Below are 22,723 nucleotides of genomic sequence, written 5' to 3'. Positions count from 1 at the left end.
CAGTACAGTGTGAACAGATATGTGAGTGTAACAGACCCATCCTGAACATCCTGTGTCCCGTATAATGAGTTCTGTGTAGAATTTTGAATTGTATTAATTGCATGTTTGAATTCTTAGTCATTTTGAATGTGTTTGAGCAGATTTGTGACCATTCATTTTGATTGAAGTTGCTGGATAAGTCTGCTTCCCATTTAGAAGTTGGGAGAGAGATGGAATCTTCTAGCTTCAATAGTAATCTGTATATTTTGGATAGTAGCTTCAGGGCCTTAAGATTTAAGAATTCTGCAACCCTGATAGGTAACTGTAAGTTTAGTTGATCAGTGGTGTATTTCTTACTTATAATAGATTTAAGTTGGTGGTATTCTAAGAATTTGGTGCTGCTGAATTCATACCGTGAAGAAATTGCATCAAATGGCAGAAAGTTTCCATTTTCTACTATATGTTCTAACTGCTTTACTCCTTTATTCTTCCACAGAGGGAAGTTTATCATCTTTTTGTTTTGCAGGAAGTCAGGATTGTTCCAGATGGGTGTGAGCTTACATGGAATAAGCGCAGACTTGGTTACTTTCAGGAATTCCCACCAAGCCGTTAAACTGGAGCTGATGTTAATGCTTTTGAAACACTTATATGACTTGACAGTTGAGCTGATGAATGGTAAATCAGAGATGACTAAATCCTCACACAATGCTTGCTCAACATCCAGCCATGGCTCATCCAAAGAACTTGGATTAAGCCACTTGGAGATGCATTGCAGCCTATTACATAAGAAATATTGATTAAAATTTGGCAGGTCCAACCCACCTCTGTCTTTGGTCTGTTGTAAAGTTTTTAGACTAATGCGGGATGGCTTGTTTTTCCAGAGAAATCTGGATATGTGGGAGTCTAGTGATTTAAACCAAGTGGAGGATGGTCTGATGGGAACCATTGAGAAAAGGTAATTAACTTTTGGTAAAACCATCATTTTAACAGTGGAAACCCTCCCCATAAGTGATATGGGCAAGCGGTTCCACCTTGAGAGGTCATCCTCTACTGTTTTTATTAGCTGATCATGATTTGTCTGGGAGAGATTATTATACCTAAATAACTAATATTTCCTGACTGTATAGTGGTGTTAGATATGTTTTTAAAGTCACAGTTAATGGGCATTGCTGTAGTCTTTAACCAGTTAATAGAATAGTCTGATATTGAAGAGAATGTATTAATTAGTGTGATAGTTGAGAAAGTGTTGTTTGTGAGTTGTTAAGGAAAAGTAAAATGTCATCTGCGTAAAGACTAATTTTATGTTCAATATTTTTAGCATGAATTCCTTTGATTTCTGGGTTTTGTTTTATGGCAGCTGCCAGAGGTTCAATAAAAATGGCAAAGAGTGATGGAGAAAGTGGGCAGCCCTGTCTGGTGCCTCTCTGTAAGCAGAAGCTTGGAGAAGTTTTGTCCTTAGTCTTCACACATGCATTTGGGTTGTTGTATAATATTTTTATCCAGTCAATAAATGATGACCCAAACCCAAATTCTTTTAAAGTTGCAAATAAAAATTTCCAGTTTACACGGTCAAATGCTTTTTCTGCATCTAAAGATATAACTGTGGACTTCAGATTGTGTAGATTGTGTTTTTAACCTCTTTTCTCTTGTTCCAGCTCCACGCACATTCCAAGAGACAAACCTCAGTGCATCCATAAACCAACAGAGATGGAGGTTATGTGCATATTACTACAGCGTGTGTCTGTGTGTAACCCGCTCATTTTTTCCACTTCAACAGAAATGTCTTCCTGTAACCTGGAGAGAAGCTTCCGGAAGCTTCCGTTGCTAAGCAACCGCTACATTTCCAACTGCAGTCTGGGTGGAAGATGGAGGACTGTGACCTGCAGAGACCTTCTCGTTGCCACAGTAAGCTAACAACATGAGCTTCTCCTCCATCTGAGTTTCTTTCTGCAAGCTTGTTTCTCATCCAGCTGTTTTCTATCTTTTCTTTCCAGCTGTGCGCAGGTTCATAATGACCGTCCTCAGCCAATCAGAAGAGTTTCTGGTGCTTCCTCTGTTCCTCAGGGCGCTGTTCGGAGCGCTAAGCGGCTCAGGTAAATGTCGTCATCAACATCTGGATGTCACACCTGCAGGTTACCTTCAGCTAACACTGTTATCAGGAGAGTTACACCACAATCACTGACATGTAAACATAGACACGTATGTAGGCAGAAAGTCACGTGATAAGTGAGAAAGCTCATATTTAGCACAGAAAATTCATTTTAAAGCTATGTTTTGAATGTAAATTTCTTTGTAATTTACATATTAACCCTTTCATGCATAGTGGCCATGTGGCGGACACCTATTTACAAGCTTTTTTTCTTGCATATTCATGGATGAAGAGGTTTTTTGGTTTTTTTTTCTTTTATCAATAAACCACTTCAGTGGATGTTAGTGAGTCATCCAATACGTTTCCACTCACTGGAGAACAAATAAATATAAAATGTAATTGAACATAGTGTAATTATGTAAGTTTTCCTTAAATAGGAAAAGAAAATGATACAGCTATATTTTATAGAAGGTTTACATATTTAATTATATTTGTATATTATTTTATAAATATTTTATAGAATACATTAAATTAAAAAATAATAAATATTGATCAATTCTAAATATCACTAATAAACATAAACAGTATCATTGCATATGTATGTAGGGGTAAAATACTGTATTTACTGTATAAAAAATGTTGCATTGTTTATTAATTTCTGCATGAAAAGGTTATTGTTTGATTGGACTTGGGAGAATCTAGCCCCATATAATTATACACGCACACACACACACACACACATATATATATATAGATATATTGATATACATATTTATCTATATATGTTTGTGTGTGTGTGTGTGTGTGTGTGTGTGTGTGTGTGTGAGTGTGGTTTTGTTTCCTTGCTACAGACAATTAAAACGTAACCTGGAACATTTTGTATTTGTTTGGAAAATGGATCATATTTTTGTGCATCCCCTGATCGATCAACTCAAACATCTGATGTTATTGACGAAATAAGGATGAATGAACTATAATAATAACGATTATATTTTGTTGCTGTGCTATCCGCCTGTCAGTCCTGTTCCTGGGAATCGTCCACAGCCTCCCTCTGACCTTTGACCTGAAGCTGGCCGCAGGATTCTTATTTGTCGGTGAGAACATGCTGCATTCTTGTTGCAGCTCTTGAACGCATCGCGGTCATTTAAGGAGCTGATGAAGGTGTGTTTTCCAGGTGTGTGTGTGGCCTCCGCAGCGCTGTCCTCCTCCTTCAGATGCTCCGTCCTGCTCGTCTTTCCCAGCATGTTCGGGTCTCGTGGCCGAGCGTACCTGATGATCCTGATCATGTCGGTCCTGTACGAAGGTTAACACACATCCTCATCCACCAGTGAAAGACGCCTCGTGTTACCACCAATACGTGGGACTAAATCACCAGCCAGACTCTTTTCCTCTGTTGTGCCTCGATGGTGGAATGATCTCCCAAACTATGATGATGTGGTGATATTACGGGGTGGGAAGGGAGTAAACAATAACAAACATAAGAAGCCTGTAGCTTCATGGAAGGATCTGCGTCCAACTGGACAGTCCACCAGCATCTTCCTACCATGTCCTCTACTGTCTGATTTCCTGCTCGTGTTGTTCTCACTCACTCTCACTCTTTGGATAAAAGCGTCTAAATGACTGTAGAATAGAATAGAATAGAATCAGACTCATCGTTACGAAGCTCCTTAAAGGTCCTCATGCTGAATGTTTCAGTGGTTTACTTACAGGTCCGATCTCCAACATCCAGCAGAACGCCGAGGCGGCCGCTCTGTCTCTGAGCTGTAACCTGGACCTGCAGGTTAACCACAGCAGGTTGCTATGGAGACACGCCATCAGGCCGTTTGTCGTCATCTCCCAGGAGCTCATGGTGAGACGGATGCTCTGAAATGCTCCACAGGTGTTCCACATCATGTTGGTGGACTTGGGTTTGTGTTTGTTCGGCCATCAGAAACAGTGAAGTGAGCTCACTGCCAGAGGAAACACAAATACATCCAGGATTTTTACTCTTTTGTCACTAATTCTGGGATGCACATTAATTCAAACCATTATGACTTTATTTATACAGCACATTTTAAACAAAGGCTAGAAAATGCTTTAAACGACAGCAACAAAATCTCATAAAGTAACATTAGAATTCACTTATCAGTTATCAGGTCTCTTCAGGCAGCTTGCGCCAAAGTTTCAGGGCTTTAACCGAAAACGTTCCATCACCTCTGGTCTTCAGTCGCGTCCACAGACTGTATATAAAAGATGGGCGGAGCCTCCGTGACGTCACCCGTAGGTTTCTGAAGAGCTGAATTGAAGCTCGGTGGGCGGTTCCTACCATCACCATCTTGGCAGGGGCCAAGGGCTTATTAAACTGAAAATGGATTTTTAAACCAGGCTGTAAACATGTTTATTCCTGCTGTAAACATGTTCATTCCTGTTGTAAACATATTTATTTCTGCTGTAAACATGTTTATTTCTGAGTAAACATTTATTTCTGCTGTAAACATGTTTATTCCTGCTGTAAACATGTTTATTCCTGCTGTAAACATGTTTATTTCTGAGTAAACATGTTTATTCCTGCTGTAAACATGTTTATTCCTGCTGTAAACATGTTCATTCCTGCTGTAAACATGTTCATTCCTGCTGTAAACATGTTTATTCCTGCTGTAAACATGTTTATTTCTGAGTAAACATGTTTATTCCTGCTGTAAACATGTTCATTCCTGCTGTAAACATATTTATTTCTGCTGTAAACACGTTTATTTCTGAGTAAACATATTTATTTCTGCTGTAAACATGTTTATTCCTGCTGTAAACATGTTTATTCCTGCTGTAAACATGTTTATTTCTGAGTAAACATGTTTATTTCTGCTGTAAACATATTTATTTCTGCTGTAAACATGTTTATTCCTGCTGTAAACATACTTATTTCTGCTGTAAACATGTTTATTTCTGCTGTAAACGTGTTTATTCCTGCTGTAAACATACTTATTTCTGCTGTAAACATGTTTATTTCTGCTGTAAACGTGTTTATTCCTGCTGTAAACATGTTTATTTCTGCTGTAAACATGTTTATTCCTGCTGTAAACATGTTTATTTCTGAGTAAACATGTTTATTCCTGCTGTAAACATGTTTCTTTCTGTTGTAAACATGTTTATTCCTGCTGTAAACGTGTTTATTCCTGCTGTAAACATGTTTATTCTTGCTGTGAACTTGGTCTTTTTAACACGGGAGTCTATGGGGATTTGTTCTGTTTTGCTGCCCCTAGTGGATGAAGGGGGAACTGCAGTTTTATACACTTATGCATCGGCTTCACTGTTATCCGTCGGAGGCTCCGTCCATCTTTCATAAAAAGTCCTCTGAGAGGATCTCAAACATCAGACAGGCTTGTATGCTTGTAAGATGTCTAATGAGGAGGTCAAAAGGCCATAAAGGCCTTTAAAAGTCATCGGCATTATTTTCAAATCAACTCTAAAACATACTGGGATGTAAAGACGCTGAGTTCTGAAGCATCTGGAGTCCATTAAAAGTCTGTGACTCAGGTAAAACTGATCCTAAATAAAAAGCATTTCTAAACAACAAACTCCTGACTGCACCAGATTGATGATTTTTATGAGTACTGTTAAACTAAACACTGAGGTTCCTCTCATTGTTTTCACCAAAGAAACCAGCAGGTGGCAGGACATTTACTGGTTTGGTGGGGATGAATTCAGTTTTGCTTGAATAAAGTCGTAAAACGACCATATGGGAAAATGGTTCAGTGTTTGTAATGGGAGGGAACAGTTATGTGTTATCGGCATAAAAACAAAGTTGAACACCACGTTTGTGAATAATGTGACAAAGAGGAAGCTTATAAAAAAACAAAAGCGGTTCTAAAGCCGCGCCCTGTAGAACGCCAGCTGCTGCTGTGGTTATTTTCTGTCTGATGCATTCAGATCAAATCAAATTTATTTATATAGAACTTTTCAGAAAGGTGAACCTTTCAAACAAGAAGGCCTAAAACTATGAACACATCAATAAATGAAAAAAATGATCACTTAGGGAGCCAATGCAGCCATTTTAAAACAGGTGTAATGGGTTCCTGCCCTCTGGTCATTGTCTGAACTCGTGCCGCTGAGTTGTGGACTAACTGCAGACTGTAAGGAAGACCGGAGAGCTGGGAGTTACAGTAATCTATTCTACCAAAGCAGCAGCATCTCCGTGCTGGCAGGAGAGAGATGGGCGACTCTGATGTTTTTTAGATGATAAAATCCTGTTTTTGTTCCAGAATGAAATCCAGCTGAGAGCCGACGAGGACACCCACATTTCTTACACTGAAACGCTGCAGTTTGCGTGGAATAATCCCTCTCTTGTCCTCAGGACCGATAAATAAAACTTCAGTTTTCTCCTGGTTGAGCTGTAAGACGTTCTCTGAACATCCACGACTTTATGAAACACAGTTTAAAAGGACGTTAAATGACCCCCGGTCATCAGGAGACACAGCGATGTAAAGCTGCGTATCATCAGCGTAGATGAGAACTGTATCCTGACCACGTCTCCAAGCGGTCACAAAATAAAAATTGGGCCTAAAATGGATCCCTGGGGAACCCCACATTTGATGTATGTGTTCATGAGGAGCATGTATCCTGACCTACCACGCTACGTGGTTGCATTTCACCACATTGTCACATTCCTTGTTTTCCTGGTTTCTTCGCCAATTTCTGTTTCAGGAAACATGAATACTAAAGTATTTCAGCAGCTTCGACAACAACCTACTTCATCTTTCAGAAAACTGTCTGTCATCAAAACAAGATGGTGGCTTGTTTTTCTTCTTGTGATTCCAGGAGCGCTGACTGATCGATTGATCGGTTTGCTGTTTGCGTTGCAGGATGACAAAGCAGAGTTTCAGTCGGAGGCTCAAAGCATCAGCAAAAAGTTCCAGAAGATCCGAGACAACGTGGTGCTTCAGTACGGATATGACCGGTTCAACGTAGAACCCGCAGGAGGAGGGAAGAGCACCCAGGAGGAGTTTACCGCCAAGACCAGGATGCAGTGTGACGGTTAGCCACCAATCAGATTCCAGTTATCAACACCTAATGTGTCACATTCAGGTTTCTAAAGTATCAGCAGTCGGACACGAAGCGTTCAGACTTTTCATAGAAAACTAAATGTGTCTCAGACAAACCTGATTAAAAACAACTCTGATGTAGTGAAAGGATCATTTTTGAACTTAATTCTGAACTTCATGGGCTGGAAAACCAAGGAAATTGTGCTGATTTCTGGGAACTTTAATAAGATTTTAAAATTCCCAGAAATTTATGAGAAAACAGTTAAAGAAAAAAATACATTTAAAAATCTAGATGATTAAATTAAATTAAATTAAATTAAATTAAATTAAATTAAATTAAATTAAATTAAATTAAATTAAATTAAATTAAATTAAATTCAGATAATCTAAAGACATCTGTGCAGAGCTGGACTATCATGGACCAGGGTCCGCTACAATGCTGGAGGTTTTCAGACTTCCTTCAGGGACCATTTCCATGCGTTTATACTGGGACACGATGGTGGTCCAGTTCGCTAACTTTATCTCCAGTCAGCTCTGAGTTTTTCTCTTAAGTCCAATGACAATATCCAGGTGTCTGGTGAGCAGGTGTGGTGGATCAGGGCGTCCAGCGCTGTGCTGATTGGTTCAGCCGCCGATGGCAGGAGTGCATGCAGGCCATTCCCGTCCCCGTCATCAACCACATCCTCTGCGTTTCCATGAAATTCCACTTCCTGTGTGATGTCATGAAAGGTGAGTCGTGACGTCACATGTCCAGCATGTTTCCTGCCGACCTCGTAACAAATGTTTAAATGTGGAAAAGAGGCTTTATGATCCTCCCAGCTGAAAACTTCCTGTCAGTGTTTATCTCCAAATAAAATCAAAAGTAAAACCCGGACGGTGTCCCAGTAAACAGCGTTGACGGACCAGTAGGTACAGCCGCGTGTCGTCAGCATAGAAGTGGAATAAAATACCAAATACAGGGATTATGTAGGCCGAGGAGATAAAACCTGTCCGAGAGCTGGTCCCTGAGGGACACCAAAACCTGAAACATCCACCTGAAAGCATGTACAGACCCAATCTGACAGGTATTTCTTACAGGTAACTCTACCACGCAGTGATTTTACACATGTAGTCGCCCAAACGTTCTTCATCAATGAGGCCAGTCGCGGTCTCTTTGTTCCATCTCCAAGTCTGCCATGATGATGATCTTCCGTCGTCCATCTTTTACGATTGTTTGGTGGTGGTCTTGCTGCGTTGGACTGTTTATGCTATCAGATGGTGACTTTACAGACCAATGCAGAGCTTTCACACTGCCTTCACCTCAGAGAGACGTTTCTATCTGTTTACATACGTAGCTGGGGCCTAAAACGACCCTTAGAGGCTGTTCTTCTGGGATTTTTAGACTCTAGCATGACGCTGATCACAGTTCTACCGAAGCAGTTTATTAACCGGACAGAGTGTGATGACACGTTTCGTCCTCCGTCTTCAGTCATGACTCCGTGGTGCAGAGAGCAGATCCCCGTGGAGGGAAACTTTGGTCAGCTGTTCGACCAGCTCAACGTTTCCGTCGACCTTCTGTCCAGAGAGTTCAGCACTCAGCTGGTCCTACAGGTCAGAGCTGCACCGTCATCACCAACCTCAGGGCACACATGGCATCTGCCAACACGAAGCTCCTCCTTCATGTGGCGTCCTACAGGAGCAGCAGCAGCAGTCAGTGCTGGACGGAGATCTGGTGGACCAGGACTTCACCCAGACCGTCACCAAGTCCTTCATCACCCTGAACAGAACCACCAAGCAGCTGCTAAGCATCCTGCAGCTTATTCTCTCCTTCACCTTCATCAGCATGTTCATACAGTAACATTCACACCTTCATCTTCATCATCATCTTCACAGCTGTTATCATTCTTTCTTCAGCCCTCTCCCTCCTCCTCCTCCTCCTCCTCCTCCTCCTCCTACTCCTCTCCCTCCTCCTCCTCCTACTCCTCCTCCTCCTCCTCCTCCTCCTACTCCTCTCCCTCCTCCTCCTCCTCCTCCTCCTACTCCTCTCCCTCCTCCTCCTCCTACTCCTCCTCCTCCTCCTCCTACTCCTCTCCCTCCTCCTCCTCCTCCTCCTCCTACTCCTCTCCCTCCTCCTCCTCCTACTCCTCCTCCTCCTCCTCCTACTCCTCTCCCTCCTCCTCCTCCTCCTCCTCCTACTCCTCTCCCTCCTCCTCCTCCTACTCCTCCTCCTCCTCCTCCTCCTCCTCTCCCTCCTCCTCCTCCTCCTCCTCCTACTCCTCTCCCTCCTCCTCCTCCTACTCCTCCTCCTCCTCCTCCTACTCCTCTCCCTCCTCCTCCTCCTACTCCTCCTCCTCCTCCTCCTACTCCTCTCCCTCCTCCTCCTCCTCCTCCTCCTACTCCTCTCTCTCCTCCTCCTCCTACTCCTCCTCCTCCTCCTCCTACTCCTCTCCCTCCTCCTACTCCTCCTCCTCCTCCTCCTCCTCCTACTCCTCTCCCTCCTCCTCCTCCTCCTCCTCCTACTCCTCTCCCTCCTCCTCCTCCTCCTCCTCCTACTCCTCTCTCTCCTCCTCCTCCTACTCCTCCTCCTCCTCCTCCTACTCCTCTCCCTCCTCCTCCTCCTCCTCCTCCTCTTCAGGGCGTTTAATTACCTGAGATGCTACAGGGGGGATATTTCATTTGACAACGTCTACGTCACCTCTTACTTCAGAAAGCTCGACGCTCGCAGGAGGAAAGCGGTACCATCATCATTATCCTCATCATCATCACTGCTCCATGATGTGCAGCACGACTGGTGCCTCATCTTCATCTCTGCTGTGTTCAGGAGAAACGCTTCCTGCTGCCTCTGAACAAGTCAGAGAGAAACCAGTTCATCCACCCCCGCAGCCTGAGGATTTACCCCGAGGAGCTGAAGCAAGTGGTGAGTTCAGGGAGCTCCGTAAAACTGATGATGATGAGTCAGACGAAGGATCAGCTGAGGTCAGAGTGGCGCTTCGTATTTTTAAGATTATAATGTTTCATTCATGTTAAAATGATACAAAACTCCATGTTTTTACGTTGATAACGTTCAAATGACAAGAAAATCTGGTTTAAATCAGCTGATATAAAATCAGATTTCTGATCCATCATCGGTGCTGGGAATGGATTGGCCTCGGCATTAACGCTTAAACCTCCAGCAGATCTTTCCCTTCCACCAATATGAAGGTCAGTGTGTAACTGTGGTGGTCATGTGACCCCCCCCCAGCTGGTCTACGGAGGTTTCCAGTGTTTCTATCCGTCCAGGAGGTTTACAATCCAGACACAACATGTAGTGTTTATTCAGAGACTCTAGATGGTAAATCCACCATTATTTATCACATCTTCATCACCATCACTACCATGTTGCTAAGAGACCTCTATTTTCACCTGGACATGATGATGAAGACACTTCCTGTCAGACTTTCCACCAATCAGAGAGCTTAAACTCACGGTAATGTCCAATCAGGAGCAGCCAAAGATCAACAAGTGATGCAAACTTCTGGAGTGTCTGAAAAGAAGAAAATAATGGTCCAAGTGGTGTCCCACAGGGGCCTGGACTTGGACCACTTCTTTTCATTCCAGTCTGAATGATGTGATGCAGCAGTGTGTTAACCTATCTGCAGCTTGAGACTCACATGAAGAAAAAACTATCAGAATAATCTGTAAAAATATGTAAACATGAAAACAGCGTGTGTTGTGTGTGTGTGTGTTTCAGACATGAGAGAATGATGAACAGATGAGTATAAGCTCGGTCAGTGTGTGTTATTTACACAAACTTCTGTTTTCTTCTTCTGGTTGCGCTTTATGCTGCTGTATCTCTCATAAAGTCAGAAACATGTTTAGCATGATTAACATGATTAGCATGTTTGTGGGATGTGCTGTGTTTAGAGAATCTGGTTTATTAGTCAGCATGGAAAGTTCTTTGGTTTGATTGATGATAAAAGGGACTGCATGTGTGTGTTTACAGACTGCATGTGTGTGTTTACAGACTGCAGGTGTGATCCAGGTGTTTTCAGTTTCATTGCTGTGTTTCGTTCTGCTGACGGTGGACTTGGCTCTGTCCCACGTGCTGGACATCATCAGCAGACACACCTTCACCCAGTTCAACCTGACCAGTAATGACAAACACTCACGTCACGACTTTCACGCTGACTTCCAACGGAAACTCAGGTGACTGACTCCGCCCCCCTCCCTGCAGGTCATCACCAGGTGGACATCAAAGTGGGCGGAGACTCCATGATTGCCCACCTCCTGAGGACAACCATTTCGGCCTTCAACATGTCCTCCAACCTCGACATCGCCACCGACAACCAGGGTGAGTCCCTGGTGCCTCCATGTTCTTGTTTCTGTCTCCTGCAAACCTTAAAGTTAAACTTTAACATGTAGCATGCTAACCGAGACCTGGAGGGTCTGACATGCATCTGAGCTTAGTGGGACGTCCACTCCTGAAAGATCAGATGCTCCTGAATGTTTTCCACATGTGAATCATTGTTCTCTCCAACAAAAGCGAAAACAGATTAAAAATGATCCGATAACCTTGCAGATGTCTTGGTTAGCAGATGTGCTAGCGGTCGTTATGACTAGCAGATGTGCTAGCGGTCGTTATGACTAGCAGATGTGCTAGCGGTCGTTATGACTAGCAGATGACGTGCTAGCGGTCGTTATGACTAGCAGATGACGTGCTAGCGGTCGTTATGACTAGCAGATGTGCTAGCGGTCGTTATGACTAGCAGATGACGTGCTAGCGGTTGTTATGATGAGCAGATGACGTGCTAGCGGTCGTTATGACTAGCAGATGTGCTAGCGGTCGTTATGACGAGCAGATGACGTGCTAGCGGTTGTTATGATGAGCAGATGTTGTTCTAGCGGTCGTTATGACGAGCAGATGTTGTGCTAGCGGTCGTTATGACGAGCAGATGTTGTGCTAGCGGTCGTTATGACTAGTGGATGATGTGCTAGCGGTTCATATCATTCATTCATTTTCTGAACCGCTTATTCCATTCAGGGTCGTGGGGAAGCTGGAGCCTATCCCAGCCGGCTTTGGGCGACAGGCAGGGTACACCCTGGACAGCTCGCCAGTCCATCGCAGGGCCACACAGAGAGACGAACAACCACACTCACACTCACACCTAGGGGCAATTTAGAGTGACCAATTAACTTATCATGCATGTCTTTGGATGGTGGGAGGAAGCCGGAGTACCCGGAGAGAACCCACGCATACACGGGGAACATGCAAACTCCACACAGAAAGGCCACTGACCAAACCAGCCAAGGATCGAACCAGCGACCTTCTTGCTGTGAGGCCACAGTGCTAACCACTGCGCCACCGTGCAGCCTAGCGGTTCATATATTTTTTACATTTTTATATATTTTTTCATATATGTTCACATGTAAAACCTCAAAGTTTTATAAAGTTTGATTATTTTTAAGACAAATTGTAAAACAAAAAGAGATTTTTCAAATAAAACCGACTAAACAGCAGAAGCAACGGTGCTGAAGTAAACTGAACAGAAATAAACCAAGTTAAACCTTAAAAATAATGTATAGAAATGATTTAAAGAAGCCGCTGTGAAGTACCAGCAGCTGGTCCAGGTGTACCTGCCTCTCACCTGACAGCTGGGACAGACTCCAGCTTCCCCACCACCCTGAACTGGAATAACTGGTGCAGAAAATGAATTTAAACTCTTCGAGCTTACCTTTCAGGTGAAAAGAGTAATTCTGAACAGATTTACAGGTGATATCAACCTTAGCCAGCAGGGGGCGACGTTTCCTCTGGATGACAGGTGTCAGCTGCAGTTTGATACAAACTGATGTGAATCTACATCTCCCCCCGCAGCATGCATGTCCCCCCCCTCCTCCCTCTCTGCTGGCGTCTACGTGAGCTGTGTGTGTTGTGTTCTGCTGCTGGGTCTGTTTACCTGCCTGCAGGTGTACACCAACCGCCTCCGACGGGTCATCGCAGCCTCCTACTTCCCCAAGGTAACACACACACACACAGAGTCCATCTTACCCGAACCCCTTAACCTGAATAACTAGACAGAGCTATAACCTGAATCCAACCGGCATCCAGCTCCGATGCTGAAACATCTGACATCACACAGAAAACAGGGTCTTAGACCTGATCCAGGACCCGAGAGATGCTTCTGGACCTTCAGCTGATCCACCTTCAGAAACAATAGCCATGGAAACATGCCAGTAAATACTGAGGTCACATGACCCCAAAACTGGACTGAAGATCAGTAAAAACGGGTCTGATAGAGGGACGGATCCAGAAACAGTGCGGGATCATCTGGACGGAAACATCCAAACAGGAGATTTGAAAAGTCTTTCAAGGATCCTGAAGAAGTGTTCCTGGAAAGTCCTTCCAGGATCCTGGAGAGGTGTTGAAATTCTCTCTAAAGCTTCAAACTGAGATGAAGCAGGAAATTTTGGACTTTCAGTTCTCCAGAACTTCAGACTGGTTCTGACTTAAAAACTGGATCTAGATTCATGTTTAAACCAGTTTCTGAGTCTCTTCAACGGTTTTTATGTTTTGGAAATAATTTTTGAAAAACCAAACCTGTTCAATAAACCTTTAACGCCTTAAAAAAACCCTTCTGGGTTTTCTTTTCTTTTCTTCTATAAAACAGATTTATTTATCCATTTTCATATTAATTATATATTATTAAATGTTAATCATTTATATAATATAAAAAGTTTACCTGAATTTATTGTATTCTGGTGTTAAGGGGTTAAACTTTGATATTTACTTTCTATGTCATAAAAAACTTTGTTAAACTTATTTAGTCTTAAAAGACCTTAATTCTGCTCAGATTTATTGTTTTTGGTTAATAAAGGAGATTAAAGTGATAAATTAACTCTAAATGTTCACGTATGAAAAAATTAACACAATAAAACCAAACAAACGCAGGTAAAATGTGTACCCCCCAGCCTGGGATTGGATGTCGTTTCTAGCTGTGATGTCACGTCCTGTATGCGCTGGATCTGACATAACACAAACATAAACACACACACACTCACTCACACACACACACACACACACACACATGCTGTGAGCCTCGACCTTGTGAGCTGCAGTAAATCTGATCTGATTACTGTAAGAGCTTTATAACAGCATGATGGGATTAACAGCCGAGAGACATGGAGCCACACAGAGAGAGAGATGATGTAAAAAATTTCCACGTCCTGCAGAGTCAGCGTTTTATAATCAATTATAACTGCTGAACAGGAGGAAAACATTATTGATACCAACATCTACAGTGAATATTATCAAAGAATTGGGATAAATCTCTCAAGGGTGATGTTTAGCACAGTTAGCAGCTGTTAACGTGTAAAAAGCAGTTCCAGGGTGATGTTTGGCCCAGTTAGCACCTGTTAGCATGTGTAAAAAGTAGTTCCAGGGTGATGTTTGGCCCAGTTAGCAGCTGTTAGTGTGTGTAAAAAATAGTTCCAGGGTGATGTTTAGCCCAGTTATCAGCTGTTAGTGTGTGTAAAAAGTAGTTCCAGGATGATGTTTAGCCTAGTTAGCAGCTGTTAACTTGTAAAAAGTAGTTCCAGAGTGATGTTTAGTGCAGTTAGCAGCTGTTAGCATGTGTGAAAAGTAGTTCCAGGGTGATTTTTAGCACAGCTAGCAGCCGTTAGCGTGTGTTAAAAGTAGTTCCAGGGTGATGTTTAGCACAGTTAGCAGCTGTTAACTTGTAAAAAGTAGTACCAGGGTGATGTTTAGCCCAGTTAGCAGCTGTTAGTGTGTGTAAAAAGTAGTTCCAGGATGATGTTTAGTGCAGTTAGCATCTGTTAGCATGTGTGAAAAGTAGTTCCAGGGTGATTTTTAGCACAGCTAGCAGCCGTTAGCGTGTGTAAAAAGTAGTTCCAGGGTGATGTTTAGTACAGTTAGCAGCTGTTAGCGTGTGTAATAAGTAGTTCCATGTGATGTTTAGCCCAGTTAGCAGCTGTTAGCATGTGTATAAAGTAGTTCCAGGGTGATGTTTAGCACAGTTAGCAGCTGTAAGCATGTAGTTCCAGGGTGATGTTTAGCACAGCTAGCAGCCGTTAGCGTGTGTAAAAAGTAGTTCCAGGGTGATGTTTAGCACAGTTAGCAGCCGTTAGTGTGTGTAAAAAGTAGTTCCAGGGTGATGTTTAGCCCAGTTAGCAACCGTTAGCATGTGTAAAAAGTAGTTCCAGGGTGACGTGTAGCCCAGTTAGCAGCTGTTAGCGTGTAAAAAAGTAGTTCCAGGGTGACGTGTAGCCCAGTTAGCAGCCGTTAGCGTGTGTAAAAAAGTAGCTACAGGGTGATGTTTAGCCCAGTTAGCAGCTGTTAGCGTGTAAAAAAGTAGTTCCAGGGTGATGTTTAGCACAGTTAGCAGCTGTGAGCATGCGTAAAAAGTAGCTCCAGGGTGATTTTTAGCATAGTTAGCACCTGTTAGCATGCATAAAAAGTAGCTCCAGGGTGATTTTTAGCATAGTTAGCACCTGTTAGCATGCATAAAAAGTAGCTCCAGGGTGATGTTTAGCCCAGTTAGCACCTGTTAGCATGTGTAAAAAGTAGTTCCAGGGTGATGTTTAGCCCAGTTAGCACCTGTTAGCATGTGTAAAAAGTAGTTCCAGGGTGATGTTTAGCCCAGTTAGCAGCTGTTAGCGTGTGTAAAAAGTAGTTACAGGGTGAAGTATAGTGCAGTTAGCTGGAGTTTGAGTAGAGGAATGCTTGCAATTCTGGTTGATGTAGGATTCCAGATGCTCTACAGGATTTCTGCTTCCATGATGCTCCAGATGTTTTGTATTGGTGAATGGTCTTGACTGCAGGCAGACCAGTTCTCATGTGATGAAGGCAGGGTGTGGTTCAGCATTGCTTTGCTGAAATCTGCAAGTTCTTCCCTGAAAGAGACGTTGTCTGGAAGGGAAACATGGAAAACTTCTCAGATTCAGCAAGTGATCCATCTGACCTCAGAACATTTTAAATGAGCTTTGGTCCAGTGAAGACAGCGTGTTTCTGGATCCTCTTCACATATGATGGAGCTTTAACCTGCATGTGTGGATTTCAGGATGAACTGTGTTCACACTGGTTTCTGGAATCTGCCTGAGTAAAAGCACTGGTTTCCAGTAGAGATCCATGTCTGCTGTTATTGCAGAAGATCACCAGCATACAGCCTTGTCCCAAGCATACAGAGATTCCTCCTAATTCTCTGAATCTATGGTGGACATCATACACTGGGGGATCCCCGTCCTGTTCAACGTTCTGGTTCTTGCCTTCAGAATCCTGCAGGGATACAAGTATAAAGTTTTCTGCCTAAACATGAAGTAAAACTCCATGTTTGTCGTTCAGAGGGAGAAGAAGCGAGTCCTGTTTCTCTACAACCTGCAGCTCCACAGACGGATCTACGCCACAGACAGGAAACACATCATCAGGCGAGGACGGAGGAGCCGGACGGTGAGCCGCTCACACTGAACCCAACCAATCAAACGTCTGAGATGATGTGCTGACAGTTACCTGTCTGTCTGCAGGTGTTGCAGCGCCTCAACAGGTGTGTGCGTCGGCTTTTTCACCATCAGAAACAGGAAGCGTCAGACTCAGAGGTGAGCTATGCCAGCAGTTAGACGGAGGAAGGAAGCTCCACCCAGAGAGGAAGACCCAAAGCTCTTCATCCTGTCCAGAAAAACCTGCTCACTCATGTCTGCAGTAAAATGTCTCCCGACTCGGAGTCACGTCTTTCTGTCCAAACTGAGGAGTTTAAAACAAATTTCATACCTTAAATCAGCCTGTAAGCAGGTTTAGTCACTGCAGCAGCATGAAGTGGATTAAATACCGATACTAATACTCATACCGATACTAATACTCATACCGATATAGATCCTGATACTATTACTGATACAAATACTCACACTGATACTATTACTGATACTATTACTGATACCGATCCAGGTCCAGATACTGATATAATACTGATACCGACACAGGTACTGATACTAATAATGATGCCGATACCGATGTCACACTCTGCAGTCATTATCAGACGTTTTTATCCAAAGTGACGACGTCTGAGAGTGAGAACAACACAAGCAGGAAATGAAACAGTCGAGGACGTCCTAGGAAGGTACTGGTCAGACTGGTGGGAGTCCAGTTGGATGCAGGTGTTGCCAGATAGTGCTACTGGTATATTAATACAATACTGATACGTTTCACCCTTAACTTTAAACCTCCATCGGAGCTCCGCCTCCTCTGTCAAGCGTTATGATGGTCATGTGACCCTCCAGCTGGTCTGCGGAGTGTGTCTATCCGTCCAGGACGGTAGTATTTATTCAGAGACTAGACGGGGAATGCTCCATGATGAGATGAATCCTGCAGTAGCTTCTCCACCAGGAGGTGTTCCATGACCCTGCGGGCGCTGAGAAAAGCCTTACAGATCATTTCCCGCTGATTAAATCATCCCTGCTCCAACATTTATCCTCTTAGTTCTGCTCCACTGAACATTAAACACTTTTTCATCACCTGCTGATTTAGTGGAAAGAAAAGGTAAAAAAAATCAATAAAAACGTTTTAAAGTTTCAGAAAATCTCATTATTATGTTTCTATTGTTTCTATTGTGTCTATTGGTGTCTGATCAGGCCTGGGTGATTCCACAGCCTTCACCGTCGATACCACTGTTTTACCGATACTGATATTGATATGTTTAGTTAAGCAGATGTTGGAAACGATCATTCAATTGGCTGAAAATCGTCATGGCAACGAGACGTTGGCTGGATTCAGGTGCGTTGGAGAAGGGAAGCATCTAAAAGCCGCAGGACGGTGGATCCCAACTTGGCACCCCGGTCCCACGTCACGTCCAGCGACGTGTAAAAGTGTTTCCATTCCACGTCAGAAAACCCGCATGAGCTGGCGTGGTGGTGTAGCGGTTAGCACGGTGGCCGCTGGTTCGAGTCTCGGCTGGTCTGTCGGTTTGGACAGCAGTCTTTCTGTGTGGAGTCTGCATGTTCTCCCCAGGTATGTGTGGGTTCTCTCCAGGTTCTCCAGCTCCCTCCCACCGTCCAAAGACATGCATGTTGGGTTAACTGGTTCCTCTAACTTGTCCCAGTGTGTGTGTGTGTGTGTGTGTGTGTTACTGTGATGGACTGGTGACCTGTCCAGGTGTACCGCTGCGACAGGCTGCAGCTTCCTGCGACCCTGAACTGGAAGGAGCGGTCAGGAACTGGATGCTGGTGGAAACAGGAAGGCGTTTTCAGAAACACACATCTGTTGAGTCAGCGATTTCAGGCTGAACTCCGTCTCCAGTTTCTTTCCAGTAACGAGTTTCTGGAGGATTCTCCAACCAGCAGATTAACTGGTGAGGGTGTCTGGATCGGGTATAAAAGCAGCAACACCTCCTTTTACACCCAGTCATGTGACTGACCCGTTGCTAAGCAACGTTATCAGCTCCTCCGGTTGTTCACGTGGAAACTTGTGGAACTCTTCAGAGACGAGTCCCTCCTGTCAGATCCACACTCTGCTCATATCTGTTGATGTTTTACTGGGAATAAAATCTGAAATGAAGCTTTTATTTTATTTTCTGTGGAACATTAAACAGTGACTGTCTGGTTGCCGTAGCAACGAGCACCTTTAACCAGATCTCATCCCAGTGGTGTGAAACCGAGCCGCTGAGGCAAGCAGCAGTTAAAGCCTGCAGAACTGAGTGGACCTGAGGTGTGTGTGTGAGATCACATGATCCGATTAGGTGTGTGTGTTCTGAGTTATGTAAGCAGCTGATCCCCTGCAGCAGCACGTGCAGCGCTGCTTCATTCAGGCTTTTAATCTCCTCCACATGAAGAACAACAAACAGACTCAGGGTCAGATCTCCGTGTGAGGCCTCCCAGCCACCTCTGACCTCCCCGACCCATAATCCTCCTGACAGGGCTCATTAGGCTGTTGTCATGGCAACCGGGCGCACGTTAGCATCGCCACCACCGCCGCCGCTCACCTCCAACCTCCACCTCTCACCTCCGACCTCCACCGCTCATCTCCGACCTCCACCTCTCATCTCCGACCTCCACCTCTCATCTCCGACCTCCACCGCTCATCTCCGACCTCCACCTCTCACCTCCGACCTCCACCTCTCACCTCCGACCTCCACCGCTCATCTCCGACCTCCACCTCTCACCTCCGACCTCCACCTCTCACCTCCGACCCCCACCTCTCACCTCCGACCTCCACCTCTCATCTCCGACCTCCACCTCTCACCTCCGACCTCCACCTCTCACCTCCGACCTCCACCTCTCATCTCCGACCTCCACCTCTCACCTCCGACCTCCACCTCTCACCTCCGACCTCCACCTCTCACCTCCGACCTCCACCGCTCATCTCCGACCTCCACCTCTCACCTCCGACCTCCACCTCTCATCTCCGACCTCCACCTCTCACCTCCGACCTCCACCTCTCACCTCCGACCTCCACCTCTCATCTCCGACCTCCACCTCTCATCTCCGACCTCCACCTCTCACCTCCGACATCCACCTCTCACCTCCGACCTCCACCTCTCACCTGCGACATCCACCTCTCATCTCCGACCTCCACCTCTCATCTCCGACCTCCACCTCTCACCTCCGACATCCACCTCTCACCTCCGACATCCACCTCTCATCTCCGACCTCCACCTCTCATCTCCGACCTCCACCTCTCACCTCCGACCTCCACCGCTCACCTCCGACCTCCACCGCTCACCTCCGACCTCCACCTCTCACCTCCGACCTCCACCGCTCACCTCCGACCTCCACCTCTCACCTCCGACCTCCACCGCTCACCTCCGACCTCCACCTCTCACCTCCGACCTCCACCTCTCATCTCCGACCTCCACCGCTCACCTCCGACCTCCACCTCTCACCTCCGACCTCCACCTCTCACCTCCGACCTCCACCTCTCACCTCCGACCTCCACCTCTCACCTCCGACCTCCACCTCTCATCTCCGACCTCCACCTCTCACCTCCGACCTCCACCTCTCATCTCCGACCTCCACCGCTCACCTCCGACCTCCACCTCTCACCTCCGACCTCCACCTCTCATCTCCGACCTCCACCTCTCACCTCCACCTCTCACCTCCAACCTCCACCTCTCACCTCCAACCTCCACCTCTCACCTCCGACCCCCACCTCTCACCTCCGACCTCCACCTCTCACCTCCGACCTCCACCTCTCACCTCCGACCTCCACCTCTCATCTCCGACCTCCACCTCTCACCTCCACCTCTCACCTCCAACCTCCACCTCTCACCTCCAACCCCCACCTCTCATCTCTGACCTCCACCTCTCATCTCCGACCTCCACCTCTCACCTCCGACCTCCACCGCTCACCTCCGACCTCCACCGCTCACCTCCGACCTCCACCTCTCACCTCCGACCTCCACCGCTCACCTCCGACCTCCACCTCTCACCTCCGACCTCCACCGCTCACCTCCGACCTCCACCTCTCACCTCCGACCTCCACCTCTCATCTCCGACCTCCACCTCTCACCTCCGACCTCCACCTCTCATCTCCGACCTCCACCTCTCACCTCCGACCTCCACCTCTCATCTCCGACCTCCACCTCTCACCTCCACCTCTCACCTCCAACCTCCACCTCTCACCTCCAACCTCCACCTCTCACCTCCGACCCCCACCTCTCACCTCCGACCTCCACCTCTCACCTCCGACCTCCACCTCTCACCTCCGACCTCCACCTCTCATCTCCGACCTCCACCTCTCACCTCCACCTCTCACCTCCAACCTCCACCTCTCACCTCCAACCCCCACCTCTCATCTCCGACCTCCACCTCTCATCTCCGACCTCCACCTCTCACCTCCGACCTCCACCGCTCACCTCCGACCTCCACCGCTCACCTCCGACCTCCACCTCTCACCTCCAACCTCCACCGCTCACCTCCGACCTCCACCTCTCACCTCCGACCTCCACCGCTCACCTCCGACCTCCACCTCTCACCTCCGACCTCCACCTCTCATCTCCGACCTCCACCGCTCACCTCCGACCTCCACCTCTCACCTCCGACCTCCACCTCTCACCTCCGACCTCCACCTCTCACCTCCGACCTCCACCGCTCACCTCCGACCTCCACCTCTCACCTCCGACCTCCACCTCTCATCTCCGACCTCCACCTCTCACCTCCGACCTCCACCTCTCATCTCCGACCTCCACCGCTCACCTCCGACCTCCACCTCTCACCTCCGACCTCCACCTCTCATCTCCGACCTCCACCTCTCACCTCCACCTCTCACCTCCAACCTCCACCTCTCACCTCCAACCTCCACCTCTCACCTCCAACCTCCACCTCTCACCTCCGACCCCCACCTCTCACCTCCGACCTCCACCTCTCACCTCCGACCTCCACCTCTCACCTCCGACCTCCACCTCTCATCTCCGACCTCCACCTCTCACCTCCACCTCTCACCTCCAACCTCCACCTCTCACCTCCAACCTCAACCTCTCACCTCCAACCCCCACCTCTCACCTCCGACCTCCACCTCTCACCTCCAACCCCCACCTCTCACCTCCGACCCCCACCTCTCATCTCCGACCTCCACCTCTCACCTCCACCTCTCACCTCCAACCTCCACCTCTCACCTCCAACCCCCACCTCTCACCTCCGACCTCCACCTCTCACCTCCGACCTCCACCGCTCACCTCCGACCTCCACCTCTCACCTCCAACCCCCACCTCTCACCTCCGACCTCCACCTCTCATCTCCGACCTCCACCTCTCACCTCCGACCCCCATGTCTCACCTCCGACCTCCACCGCTCATCTCCGACCTCCACCTCTCACCTCCGACCTCCCGACCTCCACCTCTCACCTCCGACCTTCACCTCTCACCTCCGACCTCCACCGCTCATCTCCGACCTCCACCTCTCACCTCCGACCTCCCGACCTCCACCTCTCACCTCCGACCTCCACCTCTCACCTCCGACCTCCACCTCTCATCTCCGACCTCCACCTCTCACCTCCGACCTCCACCTCTCATCTCCGACCTCCACATCTCATCTCCGACCTCCACCTCTCACCTCCAACCCCCACCTCTCACCTCCGACCTCCACCTCTCATCTCCGACCTCCACCTCTCACCTCCACCTCTCACCTCCAACCTCCACCTCTCACCTCCAACCTCCACCTCTCACCTCCGACCTCCACCTCTCACCTCCGACCTCCACCTCTCACCTCCGACCTCCACCTCTCATCTCCGACCTCCACCTCTCACCTCCACCTCTCACCTCCAACCTCCACCTCTCACCTCCAACCCCCACCTCTCACCTCCGACCTCCACCTCTCACCTCCAACCCCCACCTCTCACCTCCGACCTCCACCTCTCATCTCCGACCTCCACCTCTCACCTCCACCTCTCACCTCCAACCTCCACCTCTCACCTCCAACCCCCACCTCTCACCTCCAACCCCCACCTCTCACCTCCGACCTCCACCTCTCACCTCCGACCTCCACCGCTCACCTCCGACATCCACCTCTCACCTCCAACCCCCACCTCTCACCTCCGACCTCCACCTCTCATCTCCGACCTCCACCTCTCACCTCCAACCCCCACGTCTCACCTCCGACCTCCACCGCTCATCTCCGACCTCCACCTCTCACCTCCGACCTCCCGACCTCCACCTCTCATCTCCGACCTCCACCTCTCACCTCC

General features: G+C 47.0%; 1 protein-coding gene across 1 annotated transcript; it reads left to right on the top strand.

The window, feature by feature from the left end:
* Nucleotides 1-1,844: 1,844 nt before the first annotated feature.
* dcst1 (DC-STAMP domain containing 1) lies at nucleotides 1,845-16,717 on the top strand (the record flags this gene model as incomplete). The annotated part of the gene is made up of 16 exons (XM_079240541.1): nucleotides 1,845-1,884; nucleotides 1,974-2,072; nucleotides 3,088-3,162; nucleotides 3,243-3,371; nucleotides 3,778-3,917; nucleotides 6,907-7,078; nucleotides 7,672-7,815; nucleotides 8,555-8,676; nucleotides 8,762-8,919; nucleotides 9,701-9,800; nucleotides 9,887-9,982; nucleotides 11,069-11,195; nucleotides 11,279-11,395; nucleotides 12,917-13,059; nucleotides 16,400-16,504; nucleotides 16,579-16,717. The coding sequence occupies 16 exons, from the start codon at nucleotides 1,845-1,847 to the stop codon at nucleotides 16,669-16,671; spliced, it is 1,860 nt and encodes a 619-aa protein (XP_079096667.1). The 3' UTR covers nucleotides 16,672-16,717.
* Between the last annotated feature and the right edge of the window lie 6,006 nt (nucleotides 16,718-22,723).

The sequence above is a fragment of the Telmatherina bonti genome, assembly GCF_933228915.1.
Source record: "Telmatherina bonti genome assembly, chromosome: 5".
Lineage (NCBI taxonomy): Eukaryota > Metazoa > Chordata > Actinopteri > Atheriniformes > Telmatherinidae > Telmatherina > Telmatherina bonti.
This window is presented reverse-complemented; position numbering and strand designations above follow the sequence as displayed.